This window comes from Rhinopithecus bieti, unplaced genomic scaffold (genome assembly GCF_001698545.2).
Source record: "Rhinopithecus bieti isolate Rb0 unplaced genomic scaffold, ASM169854v2 scaffold_19737, whole genome shotgun sequence".
NCBI classification, from domain to species: domain Eukaryota; kingdom Metazoa; phylum Chordata; class Mammalia; order Primates; family Cercopithecidae; genus Rhinopithecus; species Rhinopithecus bieti.
Window position 1 is genome coordinate 2,104,889 of NW_016809683.1, and position 23,914 is coordinate 2,128,802.

Consider the following 23,914-nt stretch of genomic DNA (forward strand, 5'->3'; position numbering starts at 1 on the left):
TTTTTTTTTTTTTTTTTTTTTTTTTTTTTTTTTGGCATGTGGATATCCAATTGTCCCAGCATCTTTTGTTGAAAATACTGTCTTTTCTTCGTTATATTGTCCTTGCTCCTTTGTCAAAGATTCATTGACTTTATTTAGGTAGCTTTGTTTCTAGGCCCTCTATTTTGTTCCATTGATGTATTTGTGTATTCTTACGCCAGTGCCACACTGTCTTGGTTATTGTAGCTTCATAGTAATATTGAAGTAGGGTAGTGTCAGTCCTCCGACTTTGTTCTTCAATACTGTGTTGTCCATTCTGGGTCTGTGGCCTCTTCATATAAACTTTAGAATCAGTTGATGTCTTCACAACAGCTCGCTGGGCTTCTTGTCTCTTTTATGTGCTCACCTGCTACGGTCAGGCCCAGTCAGGATAATCTCCCTTTTGACTAACTCAGAGTCAACTCACTAGAGACCTTAAGTGCATCTGCACAATCCCCTTGCCATATAACATGACATGACCATGTCTTGCCCACCCTTATGGGAATGCAAACCCAGGAGAAGGGGTCTTGGGGGCCATCTTATAATTCTGCTTACCACAGAAATAACATTGAGTACCTATTGAAGTGCCACACACCAATGGAGTAATTCCCACCTTTGAGTTAAATGGTGTTATCCAAGTTTTACTTGTAGGGAAACGAAATGTCACGAAAATGAAGCAATTCACGTAACTAGTAAATAGCATCGTCAGGATTCTAACGCAGATTTGCTGATCTTCAAAGCCATTTTTGCCACACTATCTCTAATAAATCCTGTCACATCTTCCTCCTTCCCAGTTTATTTGCTTTTCTCCCAACCCACTGTCTTGATTGTGGGTCATGATCATTCATCCCTTCCCCGCACTCCTGCAGCAGCCTCCTGATTGGTCTTCCTGCCTTTGCTCTTGTTCTTCTCCAGTTTGTTCTCCATAGTCCTTAAGTGTAACCCTGACTGTATAACTTCCTGCTTAAAATACTTGAATGGCTTCTTCCAGACAGAATTCATACATTTTAATGTGGGTTACATGGCCTCAGTTGATGGGCTCTGCCTGCTTCTCTAACATCGTCTCTTACCTCTCTCTTCTTTGATAAATGTGCCTCCGTGTTGTTTCCTCTGCCTAGAACACTCTTAACCACCCTTCATCTGCCTACTTCTACCCATCTCTCTGGTTTAGATTAAATGTCACTTCCTCCAGAAGGCTTTCTTTGACTCCCTAACTTGGGAACGCACTCCTACTACATGTTCCCATAGCACCAAATGCTTTCCCTGTAATAGCACTGTGTTTTATTACAATGACATATTTAACTGCCTCATTTGTTAGATTCTACATCTGATCTTTATCTGTATTCCCAGTGTCTGGCACATATGGATACTCAGTAAATATTATTAATACATGAATAGTAGAATACTTTAATGGGTTACTTTTTTTCTACTACCTTTGAAATCTTAGTCTCTGCTTTTCCTTCATTGCCATTGAAATACTTTTAATATCACTTATTAGAAAAGCTGTCCACTTCCCATGTGTTTTATTCAGGATCAAATAATTAGTATATGGCGAAAATGAGACAAGATTGTGGGTCTTTAAACTGTAAATTTCATGTGTTTTCCACTATTTTATGCAGCTTAACTTCCTTATAATTAGATCTAGTCTTCAAAAGCTTATCCTCCTAACTACTTGCTATACCACCACCCAGCACAGGTACTCAATAAACGCTAATCTATTTTCTACATAATTGAATAAAGTCCTTTATAAGAGTTATGAAGGAAACCTTTTTCTTCAGTATGTGAATTTGAATCTATAGTATATTAGCCAAGAATTGTGATTAGTGTGACAGCTATGGATAGCCTTATAGAATAGGAACATTAACCTTTTACGGTATTATATTGTGTTTGAGAAAACGTTGTTAAATGCCTTCCTTGTAAGTTTTATAATATGGCCAAACAAGCTATGAAATCTCTCAAGCATATGTATTTTCTAATGTTCTCAGTATTTAGCAGTGAGATTGATTGTACAGTTGGGAAAGATTTGGCAGCGTATAGACTTCCACAAATTATTCTTTCATCATGTATTCTAGTAAATGTCAGGCATATAGATAAGCCATGATTAAAAGATTAGTATGAAATTTAACAAACATACCACAAATTTTATCTCAAATAAGTGCAATCTCATTCAAAGCAGTTACCTTGGAAAGTGTTCTAGAAATATTTCCATTCATCAAATGATTTCAGAATTGCTTTTGGAATTAAAGTCAGAGTCATCACATGAGCTTTTTACTGCCATCAGCCTCAGTCAGTCTTTGTCCTTTGAGGGTCGTTATTTTGTGGGAACAACATGAAGAACTAAGGGAGCTAGGCAGAGTGCATGATTGAGCTTTGTTTAAAGCAAGATACAACTCTGAAGGTATGAGACAGGACTGTGTGACTGGTTTGGTTTTCATCCCAAAATCTCACTCTTAAGGCAAACAGAAGCTCCCAAGGGCATTTAAAGTACCAAACACTCATGTCATTTTTTTTTTTTCCAAGTGGAGTCTCACTCTGTCGCCCAGGCTGGAGTGCAGTGGCACAATCTTGACTCACTGTAAGCTCCACCTGCTGAGTTCACACCATTCTCCTGCCTCAGCCTCCCGAGTAGCTGGGACTACAGGCGCCTGCCAGCACGCTGGCTAATTTTTTGTATTTTTAGTAGAGACGAGTTTCACCATGTTAGCCAGGATGGTCTTGATCTCCTGACCTCGTGATCCGCCCGCCTCGGCCTCCCAAAATGTTGGGATTACAGGCTTGAACCACCGTGCCTGGCCACATTCATGTCATTTTAATAACTGTAGGGCCAGAAAGGACTAGGAATAGATGAAAGACTGAGAATCACATTTTGATGCTTCCAGATGAGTTTTTGCGGAAAGCCATACTGAAAATATTTGTTTGTTAGATTAAGATTATTAAGTGATAACCCTTTCTTTACCTTAAATAGCTAACTTTTTCTGTAGGGGAGCAACATATGTTCTTTCTTGGGCCCATAATGCATGGCCCTGAAAGTCAGGTCTACCTGGGTTGTGGTTATAACTGCCAGGGTCTAGTGTTACTACTAGCTTAGTGATGGTACCCTCAGCAAGTTACAGTTTCTCTGACTTTATTTTTCCCCATCCTTACAATGAAAAATTTGGATAGATGAATCTAATTGTATGTCTCTTTCTAGATAGAAAAAACTTGGGAGGGGGGAGGGATTGCATTGGGAGTTATACCTGATATAAATGATGAATTGATGGGTGCTGACGAGTTGATGGGTGCAGCACACCAACATGGCACAAGTATACATATGTAACAAACCTGCACGTTATGCACATGTACCCTAGAACTTAAAGTATAATTAAAAAAAAAAATTAAAAAAAAACAAAAAATTTTTTCCCCTTAGACCATGTATAATTGTAAAATGGAATGCATAGAAATATAATCTTCTGTTTTATATGTCTCTTGTTGAACTGACTTTAAAAATAATTTGATTTTGTTTCTCAAAAACCATATATTCCTTTTGGCATTAGGTCAGAATATAGTGAAGAACAAACATGCCTCAGGTAGTACAGAGCAGTTTGTTGAAGTGAAGACATTTCATCTGACAGTGACTACCAAAGAATTGTCTTCAGTTATTTATTCACTTCTTACCTTGAACCCAAAGAATGTGAACAGTCCAATAATGAGAAGCTACAAATGACAATAAAAGCAGGATGATGGAAATTACAAGATATGAAATCAAAACCAGAGAAGCAAAAAGAACATAGATTTGGCTCTTGCGTTTCTGGCTCCAGAGTTTAAAAGGAAATTATACGGTTCAGATTTTCAAAGATGAGAGAAATAGATACCCCAGGAGTGATAAAGATTTTCTTAACACTGAATTCTGAAAGAAATATGTAACATGGGATTGTATATAGGGAGAAGGAAGGTCTTTACAAATAATTTAGCATGTGGTTTTTACCTACTAAAATTAAAACTGATGTTCATCTCTGAGTTGTAAGTAACATGGATTAAAAATGTATTTTCTTGGCCAGGCACGGTGGCTCACGCCTGTAATCCCAGCACTTTGGGAGGCCGAGGTGGGCGCATCACCTGAGGTCAGGAGTTCGAGAACAGCGTGGCCAACCTGGTGAAACCCCATCTCTAGTAAAAATACAAAAATTAGCCAGGTGTGGTGGCGGGCACCTGTAATCTCAGCTACTTGGAAGGCTGAGGCAGAAGAATCGCTTGAACCCAGGAGGGGAGGTTACAGTGAGCCAAGATTGCGCCACTGCACTCCAGCCTAGGCGACAGAGCGAGACTCCATCTCAAAAAAAAAAAAAAAAAAAAAATTATTATCCTGTTTAGGAAAGCTGGTTAGTAGTTTGGAACTCTTCCCTTGATGAAAAAGTTTAGGTAACCTTCTATTTTATTACTGTGGATTCAGGGTTACTAAACTTGGGTTCTAATCAAGTCTTACCCTGTTGTATCTTCTATGTGGCACTAGCCAAAAAAGAAGAACATGTCGGCCTACCAAGTGTTCTGTAAAGAGTATCGCGTGACCATTGTGGCTGACCATCCAGGTATAGGTAAGAACTTTGCTGATCTGTAGCGCTTTTGCTTTCCATTTATATCTTGAAGCAGTGCAGTTAATTTCTTCTTCCTGTAGCATTAGAGCATAGATAATCTTGTTTCTTTCCTTAGCTCTGCAAATCACTTTAGATTTTACCTTAGTTTACCTGATCTGTAAAAGAGATGAACTTTCTATACATATCTCTTAAACTGATAAGGTGGGAACCTACGTAAAAATAAATGTTATAAAGCACATACATAAATGCACAAAAATATACAATTGTTTATTTCCAAGATTCTACAATTGGCCTTTTCTTTAAACTGCCCTTGGATATAAAGTTATAATGAGATGTCTTGTATTATATTGTTGTAAAGATGCTCTTCAACTTACAATAGTGTTACATCCCGATAAACCCATTGAAAGTTGAAAATACTGTAAGTCAAAAATGCATTTAATACACCTAGCCTACAGAACACATTTAAGGTGAGCCTTAAATGTGCTCAGGACACTTACATTTGCCTACACTTGAGCAAAGTCATTTAACACAAAGCCTGTTTTATAATAAAGTGTTGAATATCTTGTGTAATGTATTGAATACTGTACTGAAAGTGAAAAACAATGGTTGTATGGGTACTAGAAGTACAGTTTTTACTGAGTACATATTGCTTTTGCATTCTCATAAAATTGAAAAATCAAAAGTCAAACCATCATAGGCCTGGGACCGTCTGTATTTGTCTCTGTATTAGAAGTTAATGAGGTGAGACACACGTCACTTAACCGCTACAGATTTCATTTGCCTAATGTGTAAAATCGCTGCCCTATCAACTCCAAAAGGCTGCAGTGAGGCACACATGAATATGCTTTATAAAGCATAAAACTGTTATATAGTGGAAGGGTAAGATTACACATCTAGAGGATTGCTTCTGAGCTGCTCTAGGGAAATCCTTCTTTGGTTCTAATTGTTCAGAAATTTGGTAAAAACCTAACATCTTTTTTCAAATTCTACACATATTTTTTAACCTAAGTTGATAGGCCTTGTATTGTGGGATCAAATTAAAGAAACCAGAGGGAGGATGCAGTGGCTCATGCCTATAATCTCAGCACTTTGGGAGGCTGAAGTAGAGAATTGCTGGAACCCAGGAGTTTGAGACCAACTTGGGCAACATAATGAGACCTCATCTCTACAAATAATAATTTAAAAAAATAGCCGGTCGCGGTGGCTCATGCCTGTAATCCCAGCACTTTGGGAGGCCGAGGTGGGTGGATTACATGAGATCAGGAGTTCAAGAGCAGCCTGGCCAACATGGTGAAACCCTGTCTCTACTAAAAATACAAAAATTAGCTGAGCATTTTGGTGCACACCTGTAATCCCAGATACTCTGGAGGCTGAAGCAGAAGAATCGCTTGAAAGCAGGAGGCAGAGGTTGCAGTGAGTCGAGATCACTCCACTTTACTCCAGCCTGGGCGACAGAGCGAGACTCCATCTCAAAAAGAAAAAAAAAAAAATTTAAAAAAAATTAGCTAGGTGTGGTAGCCTGTGTTTGTGGTCCCAGCTACTTGGGGGGTAGAGGTGAGAGGGTGGTTTGAGCCCAGGTGGTTGAGGGTGCTGTGAGCCATTATCACACCACTGCACTCCAGCCTGAGCAACAGAGCCAGACTCAGTCTCAAAAAAAGACACTAGAAAGATGCTTAAGGAGTAAATCCCTAGGGAGTAGATGGGTTAGGAGTTGAGACTGTCTTGTGACCATCAAAACATCCCCTTCCCTATAGAAAAAAATCAAAAGCGATGGGATTGGGGTTGGTTTTCTCAGAAAATCTTGCAATATTTAAATCTGACCTTCAAAACCCTTTTCACAGTTTTCGCTCTCACCAATCTTCTGTTTTGTTAATAGCTAACCCTTTACTGTATTGAGTGTTTTACTCTTTTATGCCAGATTTTGGGGAACTTAGTAAAAAACTGGCTGAGGTGTGGAAGCAATTGCCAGAAAAAGACAAACTGGTAAGTACACTTTCTTATAAACATATTTTTCAGTGCTTCTTGCCTTCCAAAATACCTAATTCTTCCATAGACCAGCCAGCCAGACAGCACTGAAAATAGCAAAGAAAATTACAAATCAATAGAAAATGGTTTAGCAGAGGACATTAACACTGTTAGTGCCAGTTCACTGTACATGAGGATTTAGCTATAGCAAGGCTGTCTTTTCTAACCTGGTCTAGTTTTTTCCAACAGTGTTACATTTGAGCCAAAAGATGATCTAAGTTAAGGCATAACTAAAGTGTTAAATTATAAAATCAGAGCCCTTTACTGAAAACACCTAGTAATCAGTCATGGTCTGAGAACTGAGGAAAGTTATCCACTTAGCAGTCACTGCAGACAATAAAAACATGAGAATGTGCTTACTAGGTAACCAGGTTCAAGGTCATTATCCTCATCAACTATTACCAAATAATGTACCCTACTATCAAGAAGCTAGTAAGACACTGATAAACAGTCATATCTGGACTGGGCACGGTGGTTCACGCCTGTAATTCCAGCACTTTGGGAGGCTGAGGCGGGTGGATCACCTGAGGTCAGGAGTTCGAGACCAGCCTGGCCAACATGGCGAAACCCTGTTTCTACTAAAAATACAAAAAATTAGCCAGGCTTGGTGGCGCATGCCTGTAATCCCAGCTACTCGCGAGGCTGAGGCAGGAGAATCGCTTGAACCCCGGAGGCAGAGGTTGCAGTGAGCCAAGATCTCGCCATTGTACTCCAGCTTGGGCAACAAGAGCAAACCTCCATCTCAAAAAAAAAACAAAAAACAGTCATATCTGAATCATTGAGACTTATGATATGAAGGTCATATAGGAGCACTATGTCATCTAGATGAACAACTATTTTTCACCCAGATAGATTATCCTTAGTTTTTGTTTTCCATGTTGTTGTTATCCTGCTGTTGTGTTGGTATTGCCAACCAGCAGGTTAGAAGAACCACAGAGACATTATATTGAGCCAGATGTTTAATCTGTGATTTTGCATTTCAACTTACAGTGATCTAAAAATCAGTGCCGAGATTTGACCATTAGCATTGAGGAATGTTTATAGTCCTCTACTAAGATGTGAATGTAGCTAGCTGTCTGAAGTCAGTTCAGTGACCCCCAGCTTAAAAGTTAGCATTAACCCTCTGTCTGCCTGCCTCCTATTATCGCCTTTCTTTTCTCCATTTTGTTCTTTCATAACTTCTTTTCCTTTTACTTTTTTGTCCTTTTAAATTTATTTTAATGTTCACTGATGTGATTGCAGATTTGGAAGCAAAAAGCTCAGTATCTGCAGCACAAACAGAACAAAGCAGAAGCCACAACTGTGAAAAGGAAAGCATCCAGCTCAGAAGGTTCCATGAAAGTCAAAGGTAGTAACCACATTCCCCTCCTGCTTTTCTCTAAAGCATGTGAATTTTGCTTCCTTGCTAAGAAACTGGGAGAAAAGCTTGCAATAATAGAAGTGGACCTTGATTCCCAGGTATTCTTACTGAATGTTACAGGCTACCAAAAAGAGATGTTCAAATTTAGAAAATGTAAAGCAGAAGTCAGCAAACTTTTGCTTTAAAGGTCCAGAGAGTAGGCCGGGCGTGGTGGCTCAAGCCTGTAATCCCAGCACTTTGGGAGGCCGAGACGGGCGGATCACGAGGTCAGGAGATCGAGACCATCCTGGCTAACATGGTGAAACTCCGTCTCTACTAAAAAATACAAATAATTAGCCGGGCGAGGTGGCAGGCGACTATAGTCCCAGCTACTCGGGAGGCTGAGGCAGGAGAATGGCGTGAACCCGGGAGGCGGAGCTTGCAGTGAGCTGAGATCCGGTCACTGCACTCCAGCCTGGGCGGCAGAGCGAGACTCCGTCTCAAAAAAAAGGTCCAGAGAGTAGACCAGGCAAGGTGGCTCATGCCTGTAATCCCAGCACTTTGGGAGGCCAAGGTGGGTGGATCACCTGAGGTCGGGAGTTCGAGACCAGCCTAACCAACATGGAGAAATCCTGTCTCTACTGAAAATACAAAATTAGCCAGGCATGGTGGCGCATACCTGTAATCCCAGCTACCGGTGAGGCCAAAGCAGGAGAATTGCTTGAACCCGGGAGGTGGAGGTTGTGGTGAGCTGAGATCGTGCCATTGCACTCCAGCCTGGGCAACAAGAGCAAAACTTCATCTCAAAAAAAAAAAAAAATAGGTCCAGAGAGTAAATATTATAGGCCTTGTGTGCTGTATGCATTCTCACATTCTCTGTCACATATTCTTTGTTTTTCTATAACCCTTTAAGAATGTAAAACTATTCTTAGCTCACAGACCGTAAAAAAAAAGGAGACCATGGACTGAATTTAGCCCACAGGCCACAATTTTGCTAATGCCTGGTATAGTTCATAAAAAGGGAAAATCAGGAAGAACAATTTTGTGTTGTTCAAGGCTGTAGGCAAGTTTTACCTGTCTGCCTCATTGCTCTGTTCTCAGCCTCTTCTGTAGGAGTACTGTCACCCCAGAAGAAATCCCCACCCACCACCATGCTCTTACCAGCCTCACCAGCCAAAGCCCCTGAGACAGAGCCCATTGATGTTGCTGCTCATCTTCAGCTGTTGGGAGAGTCCCTAAGCCTCATTGGACACCGTCTGCAGGAAACTGAGGTGAATACAACTATCAGCAGCATGACTACAGTTTCCCATATAATTTGGATTCATTCACTCATTTTACATACATGTATTGAGCATCTACTTTATGCTAAATTATGCCAGGTACTCAGGATGCAGTGATATAGAAGATATAATGATAACAGAAATATCTATAGAGATATTCAGTCTACCTATTAGCTCTCAAAGTTTCACTAATGATATCCTATTGAAACAATGGCACAAAAAGAAATTGGAATACCCTGTAACTTATTTTTATTTTTTTAAAATGCAGTGGAGACTGGGCACAGTGGCTCCTCATTTGGGAGGCCTAGCTGGGAGAATCCCTTAAGGCCAGGAGTTCGAGACCAGCCTGGCAAGCATAGTGAGACTCCATCTCAAAAAATACATATATTCAAAAAATTTAAAAGGAATAAAAATGAGGCCAGGCGTGGTGGCTCATGCCTGTAATCCCAGCACTTTGGGAGGCTGAGGCCAGCGGATCATAAGGTCAGGAGTTCGAGACCAGACTGGCCAATATGGTGAAACCCTGTCTCTACTAAAAATACAAAAATTAGCCAGGCGTGGTGGTGCGCGCCTGTGTTCCCAGCTACTCGGGAGGCTGAGGCAGGAGAATCGCTTGAACCTGGGAGGCGGAGGTTGCAGTGAGTCAAGATCGCTCTACTGTATTCCAGCCTAGGCGACAGAGTGAGACTCCATCACAAAGAAAAAAAGAAGAAATGCAATGGCGGCTGGGCACGGTGGCCCATGTATGTAATCCTAGCAATTTGGGAGACTGAGGCAGGAGGATTGCTTGAGGCCAGGAGTTGGAGAGCAGCCTGGGCAACATAGTGAGACCCCATTTCTACAAAAAATTTAAAAATTAGCCAGGTATGGTGGTGCACACCTATAGACCCAGCTACTTGGAAGGCTAAGGCAGATGGATTGCTTGAGCCCAGGAGCTCAAAGGCTGCAGTAAGCTATTATTGCTGCACTGCATTCCAGCTTGAGTGACAGAGCAAGACCCTATCTCTTTTAAAAAAACAAAACAAAAGGCAAGAAAACGATGAGTACAAATTCCATAGCAGTTTTGATTACTTCTATCTACTTCTAAGAGACTTTGCATTTTTCTGTGCATTTCCAGCAAAGTCTTGAATAGATTCAATTGTATAGGGGATTAAGAGTTCCTCTATTTTGAAAATAGGTAGCAAATGGAGAAGTTAAGGTTCCCAGCTCTCTAGTACTCTGCACTTAAATTATACAGTGCTATGTGCCCTAAGGAGATTTTTGTCCTTTTAAGCTTCGATTTCAAAAAAAATCACTTAACCTGCACAGCTGTCGTGTTTTGTTTCTATCACCATACTCAGTTTCTAACTGTATTGTCCCCTTAGCTAACTCAGTAGTATAGTAATTCTGCTTTCTACCAAGTTCTAGTAAGACATTTCAGCAAAGAAGCCAGTCTAAGCTACTAAAGCCATTTTTAAGCTAAGAAATTAGTGTAGGAATGTAAAACTAATCACTTGCTTCAGTGTGGAAATTGAATTATTCAACAAATAAAATGCCAAAAGCCACAAGAGCTGAAGCTGTATCTAAATTCTTTGGCTAGTTTCTAAAAAATTTAGCAGGAGTCAAAAGAACTTGAGCACTTTCATATAGGCTCGATAGCTGAATGGATATAGGTATTTCCAGAAGAAATATTCTGTGACCTTATTTTCATATTTAATCATTCTTAATTTCATAAGAAGTTAGAAGTAAAAACGATTTGTTTTAAGCATATTCTGAATTTTCCCAGATATTTCCATTTAGTTTAGTAAGCACAAAGTTCACCCCTTTAAAGTGCAGAATTTAGTGATTTTTAGTATATTCACAGAATTGTGAATCACTACTATTTCATTGCAGAACATATTACTACCCCTAAAAGAAACCCTGTACCCATTAGCAGTTTTTCCCCATTCTCCCTCTAATCCACTTTTGGCCTGAATTTAATCATTTGCATAGATCCCCGTAATTTTACAATTTCCACATACCACTTACACTATTATTTACTTTACAGTTTTATTTAAATAAACTTGTCTATGCTTTTATATGACATTCATGACATCTCAAGGATTATATTCTATTTTTTTAATGTACATCATAATGGACATATAATTATCAAAATAATATGTTCAACAGTAAATTAATGTTCATTTTAGCAGTAAAACTAGAACATACAATGCATAAGTTAGATAATTAAGGCTAGAGGCTGAGCACTCTGGCTCATGCCTGTAATCCCAGCACTTTAGGAGCCAAAATGAGAGGATCACTTGAGGCCAACAGTTTTGAGACCCGCCTGGCCAACATGGCATAACCCTGTCTGTACTAAAAATACAAAAATTCGCCAGTCATGATGGTGCACACCTGTAATCCTAGCTACTTGTGAGGCTGAGGGAGGAGAATTGCTTCCACCGGGAGGTGGAGGTTGCAGTGAGCCGAGATCACACCACTGCACTCCATTCACCATCCAGCCTGGGCAACAGAGTGAGACCCTGTCTCAAAAAAATAAAAATAAAAAAATACATATATATATATATATATATGTAACTTAAGAAAGTTAAGGCTAGAACCCAGATTGCAGAGGGACTTCGTAGACATTCTGAAGTGTGTATACTTTACTGTTGGGGAACTACAGGGGTTTTTAGAGTGCAAAGGGATGAGATCAGAGCTCTCATTTACTTTTCTCTGAGAATATCTTTTATTTTAGATTGGAAGTGAAAAGAGACCAGAAGTGGGGAGAAGTTATAACAATAATCCTAGTCTAGATGTGACAAAGATAAATTAGCTATAAATAACTATAGGGCAAAAGTAATGGAATAATATTGCTAATTACTTATATTTTGGGGGTTTTAGCTATTATCTTCCCTATATATTAACATTTTATTGAATGCTTACCCAACTTTGGTTCAGAGTGCTCAATATGAATTACATCATTTAATTCACACTGCAGCTTTGTAAGACAGAATTTTTGTTCCCCCTATTTTACAGAAGAATAAACAGACTTGAAGAGGTGAAGTCACTTTCTCTAGAGTTCAGCCCCTAAGTGGTAAAGCAGAGACTTGAATTTGGAATGTGACCTCAAGGTCCGGATTCTTAACCTCTTACTGTACTGCTGCCCTCAGAAAGTATAGAGGGAAGATGTTGACAAGGAGGATGAGGGAAAGGAAGAGTCAGTGATGGCTAGGCCTTGAAACTGGGCAGTTATGTGAATGATGGTGACTTGCAGAGAAATGGATGCTAAAAGGAGGGCTAGATTTGGATGGGAAGGTTATTCTTCCTTACAGCATGTTGAGATGGAGAAATATCCAAAAGGAGAGACCCAAAAGACAGCCAGAAATGCAATTTTGAAGATCAAAATGTTGGTAATAATAGTCATAATTACTGACATTTTTTGAGTACTTAACCATGTATTAAGCACCATCCCAAGTATATTATATCTATTATCATCAATCCCATCTGCTGCAGATGCTGTTAGTGTTTTACAAGCACAGCATAGTAAGCAACTTGCCCAGGTACAAAACAGTAAATAGTGGAGCCAGGATCTGGACCCACGCAGTCTTGAATCCAGAGCTCATTTTCTTAAGGACTCTGCTGTGCTGTTTCCCAACATGACGTATCCTCACAGTGCTTCTAGTTAAAGCAAATTATACAAGAACTGGGCAGTAGCAACAGTCTTTCTTATCTCTTTGAATCACAAATATCTAGACAATATGAATTACATAAAATGTTAAAATTTGAACCAAATTCACCTCTCTTTGAGAGTGAACAACTCAACCTAGAAAAATTATATCATCAGCTATCAAAAGCTACATACATGTAGGGTTATAGGATTCTCATAGTAATCACATCTGAGCTATATTTGTGGAGTTTATAACAGATATACTTTGCATACATAATCACAAATCTTACCAACAGCTCTCCAGAGTAAGTAAAGCATTTTTTACTATTCCTGTTAAAGAGACAGAAGTTAAGTATTTGACCTCCCCAAGGTCACATAGAAGGTAAGATGAGCTAGGATTATAGAAAGGAAACCTGGGAATGTGTTGTAAAAGTTTTCTTTCTAAACAACTTACAGAGTTATCAGAGTAAACTTTCCATTTCTGCTATAAAGTTTCGAATTGTAAGATTAGAACTGCCTAGGATTTAAAGTGCTGTGTGAGGAAGTCAGCCCGAACACAGGAAGCGCATCAGGAGTGTGACTCAAGCAACAACCTCCTCTCCTTTTCAGGGTATGGTGGCTGTGTCTGGCAGTTTGTCAGTGCTTCTGGATTCCATTATCTGTGCCCTTGGCCCCTTGGCATGTCTCACCACACAACTACCTGAATTGAATGGCTGTCCCAAACAGGTCTTGGTGAGTTTTCCCTGGATTTTTAGGGTCAGACCCATTGGGCATCAGAGATGCCCTGCCTTAATGAACACTGTCAGACACAGGCTCATAAGGCTTTGTGACACACAGTGCTTCCTTCATCTGTTAGCTCATGGAACATGATGCTATATTATCAAATGCATGCTGTGCTTTCACTGAAACTAGAAAACAAGCCATTTACCAAAATAGTGCTTAAGAAAGAAGCATTCTAGCCCTTGAGGTACTGCAATTCCTGTGTTTCCTGTTTGCTATTCTACACCCAAAGACGGTACAGGAATTGTCTCCCTCTTTTTTACTAGGATTAATGGGAGAAGTCAGCAGAAAAGTTCCTAGCATAACAAACAACAGGATGCCGTCTTCATTCTCACCTGTTTTTCTAACTACATTTGATTTTTTTTATCTCTCTCCTTGAACAGAGAAACATGTCAGGAAACCAAGGTAAAGTACTCTTCAGTTGAACATTTTTCTTTTTTTTGCAGTCAAACACACTAGACAACATTGCTTACATCATGCCTGGACTGTGACAGCAAAGAATCCTGGGACAGAAACCTTATCCTACACCATTGCTGGTTTGTGTATATATGACTGTTCCAGATTCCTTCACTGGCCTCTGGGTGTAGGTTTTAAATTTTTATATCTATACATACATATATACATATATATATAATGTACAATATATACATAGGACTGTAACTACTTTGCTTTTAATAATTTTATGAAATGGCAAAGGTTTAGCCAAGAGGAAATTTTGGCATGAATACAGGCTTGGGATTCTTTTTTCTCCTGTGGTGGATAAATCTGCCTTAAAAATCAATGTAACTTGGGGGCTGGGGGCTTGTTCTGGGTGCCAAGCGCATCTCTTTATGGACAGCTAAAATGTGATTATTTTCCAAACTCAGTTGGACCTCCAGACCCATCACTGACCATTTGCCTTACCTGTCTTAGTCTGAAATATGTAATAGGAAAGATAACGGGAAGATGCCAGTTGACTGAAAATTCAAAGCCTTTCAATTTGAAGTGACCCAGGTGGGAGGTGATAAAATTTGTTCCCATTATAGTTATGAAGGTGGCTTAGGTGAATTGAGTAGGGGGTTCATTCCAATTCCTACTGTATAGGTGTCCATGTCTCAAAATTTATTGTAATCATTGGTACCATTGACGGCCTCAACAGAGGCTAAGGAGTTCTGTGAGCCCTGGCAGCAAAAAACACCTTGGAGGGTGAAGCTGTCAGTGCCACCAGTTGGACCTCCATACATTCTGAGCTAACCCAGAATATTTAGTCTGCAGAACTAAGAGCTAGTGTCTTTCACTGGCGGCATGAAGTTAACCACCAAGTCCTCACAAGCCGTGCTGCTTACTTACTTGGTGGTTATGGATAAACTTTGCCCAGCATGATTTTTGGATTCATCTTATCGGTTCCCCTGGTGGGCAGATACACAGTGTTCTGCATTCCACATGTAAGTGAATTGCAAAAACAAAACAAAACTCACTCTCTTGTAGGTTTATTTATGTGTGTGAATGTGTATTTTAATTATGTGTATTTAACTCTTTAAAATCTCTTAGATTTTAATTTATCCTGTAAATTTCTGTATATATAATTTAATAACAAAAGCCTCCACCAGCAACAGCATGTGGAAGATACAGATTTGTCATTTCTCCTTCCTTCCCTCCCTTCTTTCCTTCTTTCCTTCTTTCTTTCTTTCCTTCCTTCCCTCTGTCCTTCCTTCCTCCTGATCTGTTCCAAAAACTGAATCATTTACATTTTAAGGTATTTTACCTCAAAAATGAATCATTGTGTTAGGATTCTAATTCTTTACAAAGAACTTCATGGGCTTCAATAATGTCTAGAAAGTAAAATAAAGAGGAATGTTACCATCCCCAGCTGCCCTTATTTCCAGAGAACCAGACTTTTGCTTCCCAGTTGGAAAGAAGACAGTTGAGCCCTTCAGGATGGTTTTTAAATCTGGTGTGAGATTCTCTGCCAGCACCAAGCTCTGAGCTAACTGTGCTTGCTTCTCCTGGCCTAGACAGCACTGCAGCATCAAAGTAGATCTTCGGGGACAGTGTAGCCCGTCTGCATCCTATTTAATTTCTTCCCTTCTCCCCACCAGTGTTGTCACAGGGCTATGTTGCTTAAAGGTATTCTGGCTGCTGAATCCCTTTCTCAGCTCAGAGCAGTTTTGAGATTTAATTGGGAATACAGAGAAAGAAACAGGATTGTTTGGGAACCAAAATCAAGAGGAACAGAAATCTTAAGTTGATTTCATGTATTAGAACATTGGGCCGGGCGCGGTGGCTCAAGCCTGTAATCCCAGCACTTTGGGAGGCCAAGACGGGTGGATCACGAGGTCAGGAGATCGAGACTATCCTGGCTAACACGGTGAAACCCCGTCTCTACTAAAAAATACAAAAAAAAAAACTAGCCGGGCGAGGTGGCGGGCGCCTGTAGTCCCAGCTACTCGGGAGGCTGAGGCAGGAGAATGGCGTGAACCCGGGAGGCAGAGCTTGCAGTGAGCTGAGATCCAGCCACTGCACTCCAGCCTGCACGACAGAGTGAGACTCAGTCTCAAAAAAAAAAAAAAAGAATATTGTACCATGCCTCTTCTCCATCTGGAAGTTTCCTGTTTGACACAGGGTATCTAGGAGGGGCGGAGAAGACATGGATAGTACAGGAAGACATTAATCCTAGCATTGTCATTTATATACATTAATGAAATCCTGATGAGGACCTGCTTTTTGTTTGTTTTCCTTTGAAACCCAGCCCTGTTGTATTTGTATTTAAAATTTGTACACATTTGTATAATAATCTGTACCTTGTGGTATTTGGTACTATTAGAGGAAAAACTTTGGATTCAGACCTTCTTGCAGTTTTTATATCATTGTTTTATTTTGTTTTTTAAATAAATTCTAGTGGTTTGATCCAAATCCCATTACAGTTGTATAAAGAAATAAAATTTTGTACTTATATTATTAAAAATCACATTTTTAATATTTGTAGTCCAGTCTCAGCTGTCTTTTCCCTAATCATGATAATCACAGTTGCTATGAAATTATGAAACCTGTTTTTCACTCTATTCTACCATTATTTTCTTAAGAAAAAAATCAACCCACAATGGAGATTAAATTTCTAATCTTAGCCATTTTCCTAATATACTCCTTACTCTGCTTCTATTAATTTTAACATTGTAGAGGCTCTCATTTTCTCTTTTGCAGACTGCAAATTTAGTGAATCTGATAACTGCACCTCCATTTATTGGCAAACAAAACTATGTGCATTATGGTGTTGGCCTAAATCAAGAAAATGTTCGTTAATCTTATATAAGGGTTGCGTCTGAATCATGTGCTAAATGATATGTTTCAGTACTGTCCTGGCTTAGTCAGTAATGCTGTTGATAAGTTACTTAATCTTGATAGGCTTCCAAAGTCCCATCTATAGAATAGTGTTAAAGTCACTTCCCTGTCTCTAGACCTGCAGCCAGCCAGCCTGACATGAATGTTTTAATAATATGAACATTGGATATATGGAGATAAGACCTTTCAAGGTAAAAATTTCAGTGCAAACACAAGGTGTTAAAAGTCATAAATAGTGAAATAATATGATTAATTAAAAGGCTAATGTCTTATGGAAAGGCAGCAAGGAAGAGACTACCATATCACTGAGTGACTGTTAGAGTGATTTGCACACTTTGTCTCACTCATCCCCCCACAAAGCCTTATGAATGTTATCTCCCTTTATAGATGCGAAAATGTACTTTTCCCAAGTTTATACTGCTAGTAAATGGCAAAGGCAGAATAAGAACAGTGGAACAGGTGACCTCAAACCTTAGGCTCTTTTCTACCCCAAGCTACTTTCAGATTTAAATCATGTATATAATTCATCAGAATGCTTTCCATTATCTCAAGTCCCGAGCAAATGTGATTGTAGGAATGCCATCTGAAATCTTTGCATTGTTCAGCTATCTAGCTGGCTTTCACTCTTGTCATACTATTGTCTTTAAATTTTGAAGGAAAAGTTATCTTGATTTTTGTCTGTAAGCGCTTAAAGGATTTAATAGATTACATTTATGCAGACTGTCAGTCTTAAGAAATTTGAACATTTTAACCCTCAGTAAGGCATGATATTAATATTACTAAAACTCTTGAAAAAGTAAATTGAAACATTTTACTAAATGAGTTTGTTCCTTATTAGCACACTTCTTTTTTAAGACAGTTTTAATCAGTTTTGTACTAACTTAATGTTTGCCATTTACATCCCTATCTACTGTGTTGATAAAATCCATATACTGGCCAGAGGCAGAGGCTCATGTCTGTAATCCCAGCACTTCGGGAGACTAAGTCAGAAGGATCGTTTGTGGCCAGGAGTTCGAGACCAGTCTGGGGAATATAGCAAAACCCCTTCTCTACAAAAACTAAAAGATATTAGGCAGGCATGGTGGCATGCATCTGTAGTCCCACCTACTCGAGAGGCTGAAGTGGGAGAACACTTGAGCCCAGGAGATCGGGGCTACAGTTGCACCGCTGTACTCCAGCCTGGGTGACAGTATGTCTTTAAAAATAAATAAATAAATAAATCCATATAGTTCCATTTCTGTTTGAATAGCTATATAGTAATCATTTTGCATGGAGTTGTTTTTGTTTTTTGGTTTTTGGTTTGTTTTTTTTTTTGAGACGGAGTCTCACTCTGTGGCCCAGGCTGGAGTGCAGTGGCCGGATCTCAGCTCACTGCAAGCTCCGCCTCCTGGGTTCACGCCATTCTCCTGCCTCTGCCTCCCAAGTAACTGGGACTACAGGCGCCCGCCACCTCGCCTGGCTAATTTTTTCTATTTTTTAGTAGAGACGGGGTTTCACCATGTTAGCCACGATAGTCTCAATCTCCTGACCTCATGATCTGCCTGCCTCAGCCTCCCAGAGTACTGGGATTACAGGCGTGAGCCACCGCGCCTCGCTTAATTTAGGTTTTCTATCATCCAGAATTTGTGCAGTCAATTTACTAGTCTTTCAGATTTAAAAACCACAAACATTACAATAAATACTAAAATACCCACAGTAGCCAGACTACTAAGGCCATGGTTATTGTATTTTTGGAGTACGTATCAGAAGAAAAGGTCATAACCCATAGATAGGTATCTAGTGTGTGGGGTCAGCAGACACACCACACACAGCCAGGAAGGCTGAAGAGATTAGAATCTCAACGCTGGAAAAGGCCTTTGAGATTCTTAGCTTGGGGTCCACGGTTGTACTTCAGGGACCCCAGAAACTCCCTGAGGTTATAAGCAAAATTCTATTGCTGCCTTTTTTCTTCAGAAAGGCTCATGGCTTTTGCCAAATTCTCAAAGGAGACTGTGACCTAAATAAAATATTTTTTTAAAACGCTTACGAGTCCTTGATCTAATTCCAGTATCTAGAGAAAATAGGAGCTGTGTTTGGCTCACACAGTAAATTTATGGCAGAGACGGGTATCAAAGCCCCACTCGTGACTACATCTTTAAGGTAAGATAATTTGGGCTGCAAGCAGGGTGCATCTTGGAGCGGGGAGACCTTGACATCAAACAGGAAGAGTCCTATCGGGGCAAGGAGAAAGCAGCCCAGAGAGGCTGTCACCTAGGGTAGGTGTGCAGTCACAGTGAGATCCCAAGGATTAAGGGCTGTGACACTAAGAGTCTCGGCTTCTGTGTAATCTCACCCAAGTCAGTTCCCTGGTCTACGACCCAGTTTCCCAAATATGTGAAAGGTCCTTCACACCTCACCCTAAAAGGTCAGGGGCGTGGCTTAAAGGGGACCGCGCTTCCCGGGCCCCGCCCCCAGGCTCTACGCCGTGCGTGACGCCCGCCACCGCCTACGAAGCGACGATGAGGTCATCGCCCTCCGCCTCGGGGGCGGGACCCTTGCGCGTCAGGGCGGGGCCTGTGGTCCAGCTCCGCTCTGCCACCGCTCCGCCCACGCCTCCTCGCCGGCCTTCGGGTGCGTCACGTGACGGGTTGGCGGCGCTGGCGGTTGCTGTCAGCTGATTCCCGGGTTGGTGGCAGCGGCGGTAGCAGCGATGGACTTTCTCCTGGGGAACCCGTTCAGTTCTCCAGTGGGACAGCGCATCGGTGAGTCCCTGGAACCCCCCACACCTCCGCCCTGGTGCTCCGCACCCAGCTTCGGCCCCCTGGCAAGCCTCCCGGGTGCCTAGTCACTGAGGCAGGGAGGGCAATGAGGCTGGCGTGTAGCTCTCCGACTTGGCCCCGCCCAGCTTTCCTCCCACTCTTGATTGACAAGAACTTGGGCCATTAGGAAGCCTTGGCTTGTGATAGATGTATATGACAGCCAGTAGATAAGGAGAGAGGGCGGGTCCGGATGCCCACCGCGCAGCCAATGTGTGTCTGCTGGGGTCCCGAATCCAGGGAGAAAGTTTTCGGGGTTAAAGGGACTGCGTGGTTGGCGGTGGCTGGGCAGCTGTGCTGGGTCCCGCCGCCTGGGCTTTGGCCAGCTCCTTTCTGGCTCACCGGGCTCTCCGGACACGGACACCTGAGAAAGGCTAGAAGTCCCTTCTCCCAGGACCGCGAAGCCCGGGACTTGGCGTCTTGGGGCGACTGGCCAGAGGGGACCCAGCGCCAGACAGCCCGCCGCCAGGCCTCACAGACCCGGATCTCAGGACGTGTCCGCCTGGGCTCTTATCTCGACTCAAATGGACCCGCACAGACTCTGAGAACCTGAGCAGAAAGTGGTCGGAGAAACCCTCCCGGTCAGCCCACCTCGGTGCTCCGTAGGTAGGGCAGCCCGGCGCTCAAGCCAAGCCGAGCCCAGGGCACCTGGCGCCTGGGCGCTGGTCCGTGGTTCTTTGCACCCTGGTGACAGGATACTTATAGTTCTATGACGCAGCCTCCCTGGGCGGAGGTTTCCTCACCTGTAATGGGCGGGTAATAATGGTCCTTACCTCCGTGGGCTTGTTGTGAAGATTAAATTCCTTAATAAATGTGAAATACTTAGAACAATGCCTGGTACGTGGCCAGTGCCATATAAAAAAAACAGTTGTAGTATTTATTAGCATTGGGCTGGGCGCGGTGGCTCCCGACTGTAATCCCAGCGCTTGGGAAGCCAAGGCGGGCAGATCGCTTGAGCCCAGGAGTTCGAGACCAGCCTGGGCAACATGGCGAGACCCCCGTCTCTACAAAAAAAAAAAGCAAAAAATACAGAAATTAGCCGGGCGTGTGCCTGTGCTCCCAGTCACTCGGTAGGCAGAGCTGGGAGGATTGGTTGCACCTGGGAGGTCAGGGCTGCATGAGCCCTGATGGCGCCACTGTACTCCATCCTGGACGATACAGGGAGATCCCATCTCTTGAAATACATACATACACACACCCACACACATATATAAATATACACATACATATATGTACATATACATACACATACATACATGTATATATTTACACACACACATTGTTCCTGAGATACCACCAAGTGGAGGTTAGGAATCCCTGGAAATCGCTGGGCAGTAGGTTTCATACGTGCTCGTTCTTGGACACCAACACCGTGAGAACCGACATGCCTTGACCCAAACGGCCACACTTCTCCAGAGGATGGTCTGGGTGTTCCCCATTCTTGCATGAAGAAACCATCATCACATTTCCATGAAATCACTCTTTATCTTTTTTGATGATGACTTTTCGTCTTAAGTCCATACTGGGAAAACTTTAAGACAAGACATTCTTTCCATTCTTACTGTCTTGCCAAACCTCACGAAAGCTTGTCGACCCGGCTCTGTGTTGTAATCGCCACCGTGGCTGTTGGTGGCTCTTCCGAGGTTTTGTCATCAGTGCTCTCCAAGGGGGAGGTGGCAGTCCAGGATTTACACACCAGGAAGCTCCTGAACCAGGGAGAGGAACTGCCCTCTCAAAGGACCCCTGACCTCCCCTAGACACACCCACCCCACAGTGAGTCATGGGTTTTTGGAGCTGAGAAAAGCAAGCAGCTCTCCTCTCATCTTTATTTCTCTGACTACAGAAACCACTGCTTTTATCACATGCCAAGTTTAAGACTTACTACTTAAAAATAAACAAGTAAATAAAAGACCCGGTTTCAAAGTCAGCCGCATACTCTTAAGGCTTTCTGGAATAGCTCACCTGGGTTCTGGATTTCAGCTAGTCAAAGCAAGCTTCTCTTCTTACCCTGAAGGGTTACCTTTCTTGGGCAAGACATACTTCCATGCAAAGAGAATGCTACTAAATGATCATACCTTAGAGCACAAATAGAATTTTACAGCTGTAAGAGCTTTACCTTTGGAATTTTCTAACCCAGTGGTTCTCAGCAGCATTCCTAGGACGGCATGTTAAAGCAAATGATATCTGGGCCCCAACTCCAGAGTTTCTGACCCTCTAGGTCTGCAGTGGGACTCTAGCATGTGAAAATCTTTTTCTTTTTTTTTTGAGACGGCATTTCGCTCTTGTTGCCCAGGCTGGAGTGCAATGGTACAGTCTTGGCTCACTGCAACCTCCGCCTCCCGGGTTCAAGCGATTCTCCTGCCTCAGCTTCCCAAGTAGCTGGGATTACAGGCACGCACTGCACACCCAGCTAATTTTGTATTTTTAATAGAGACGGGGTTTCTCCGTGTTGGCCAGGCTGGTCTCAAACTCCTGACCTCAGGTGATCCACCCACCTCGGCCTCCCAAAGTGCTGGGATTACAGGTATGAGCCACCGCGTCCGGCCTAGAATGTGAATTTTTGGCGAGTTCCCAGGTCATGCTAATGCTGTTCCAGCCCATCCCCTTCATTTTACACTGGCAGAGACTGGGGTCCAGAGAGGGGAAAGTGGAGGCTGTGACTCACCCAAGACCCCAGTGAATTGACAGCGAAACTGAGCCATTGAAATTTAAACCAAAGCTGAAGAGGCTCCAAAAGTAGAATTAAGAGTTTGAGTTAATCCCCTCAGTATCCCATATTCTTTTAGATAAAGAGGCGGAGGAAGTACTGCTCACTGGCTGTGATTACTGATGACATAATATAGCTGCTTATAATTCTGTAAACCAGGCCCCTCCTTGCCGCAGGAGTACCATCTCTTCTCAAGCCTGCCGACTCCCATGCCCTTGTTGAAAGGAGAGCTGTAGAGCCATATGGAATTGACATCCCTCAGCTGGCGGGTTCTAATGATGCTAATCAGGAATGAGTATCAGGCACTTAAATCACAAAGTTCTCATTCACCTCCCCTCCCAACACACACACACACACACACACACACACACATACACACACACACCCCTTTGTGCTTGCTGGTCCCTCTGCCTGGGTTGCTTCCTCGTGTGCCCCAACTGAGGAGCTCCAGATCACCTTTCAAAGTACAGGGTATCATCACCTCCTCCCTGAGGCCTGCCCCAAGCCCAACATTGCTCTTTTACTCTCCCGTTATCCCAGGTCCTCGGACCCCCTTACCGTATGACTCTGGGCTCTGACTCTCAGCTTCCTCCTTGGTACAGTGTTGCTAACAGCATCTGCCTCACAGGGTGGTTGCTAGAATGAAACAAGATAGTCCTCTGAGAGTGCCTGGCACAGTGTGAGTGTATGGAAACGTTAGCTCTTCCCGTCATCATCACCACCATCATCATTTTTATTATTTCTTTCTTTTTTTTTTTTGGAGACAGAGTCTTAAAAAAGGCTGGAGTGCAGTGGCACAGCTTCAGCTCACTGCAACCCCTACCCCCCGGGTTCAAGCAATTCTTCTGCCTCAGCCTCCTGAGCAACTGGGATTAGAGTTGTACACCACCATGCCCGGGTAATTTTTGTATTTTTAGTAGAGACGGGGTTTCACCATGTTAGCCAAGCTGGTCTTGAACTCCTGACCTCAAGTGATCTGCCCGCCTCAGTCTCCCAAAGTGCTGGGATTACAGGTGTGAGCCACCACGCCCAGCCTGTTTTTATTATCTCTACCCTCATCATACTAATATGCCACCATCCCACTCTCTTAGTGGTTGTGCATGTCTGTCTCCACAGCTAGGCTGAACTTCTTGAGAGCAGGAACTGTGCCTTATTTCTCCAGACCCTCAGCACCTAGCACGGTGCCTGGCACATAGCAGGAAGGAAGAAGGGAGAAAAGGAAAGTAACATTTTGTGAGCAAACTGTGTCATAATAACTCTGCCAGGTATTCTGCTAGCGTCCTGGGTATTAATCTCATGGTGACCCTGTGCAGTTTTGCTATTTTTTTCCCATTTCACCAAAAGTCAGTGTAAGGGAAAGCATCGCTTTCCAGAGTTCCACAGCTACTCAAGGTCAGTATCCAGACCCAGGCCTTCTTTTTTATTTTTATTTATTTTATTTATTTATTTATTT

The 23,914-nt window shown here is 42.2% G+C and overlaps 2 protein-coding genes across 3 annotated transcripts in view; both read left to right on the top strand.

Annotated features, from left to right (window-relative positions):
* HMGXB4 (HMG-box containing 4) overlaps positions 1–15,864 on the top strand; it is a 39,458-nt gene extending 23,594 nt beyond the window's left edge. Inside the window, 6 exon segments of the mRNA XM_017890132.1 lie at positions 4,508–4,589; positions 6,508–6,572; positions 7,857–7,962; positions 9,055–9,224; positions 13,471–13,593; positions 14,088–15,864. Coding sequence (XP_017745621.1) covers positions 4,508–4,589; positions 6,508–6,572; positions 7,857–7,962; positions 9,055–9,224; positions 13,471–13,593; positions 14,088–14,132 — 591 coding nt within the window. The 3' untranslated portion in view covers positions 14,133–15,864.
* A 3,662-nt stretch (positions 15,865–19,526) lies between these two features.
* Positions 19,527–23,914, top strand: part of TOM1 (target of myb1 membrane trafficking protein) — a 52,841-nt gene continuing 48,453 nt past the window's right edge. For both annotated transcript variants that reach the window (XM_017890125.1, XM_017890126.1), the window contains exon 1: positions 19,527–19,700. In XM_017890125.1, coding sequence (XP_017745614.1) covers positions 19,649–19,700 — 52 coding nt within the window. In that variant the 5' untranslated portion in view covers positions 19,527–19,648. The remainder of the gene's footprint in view (positions 19,701–23,914) is intronic.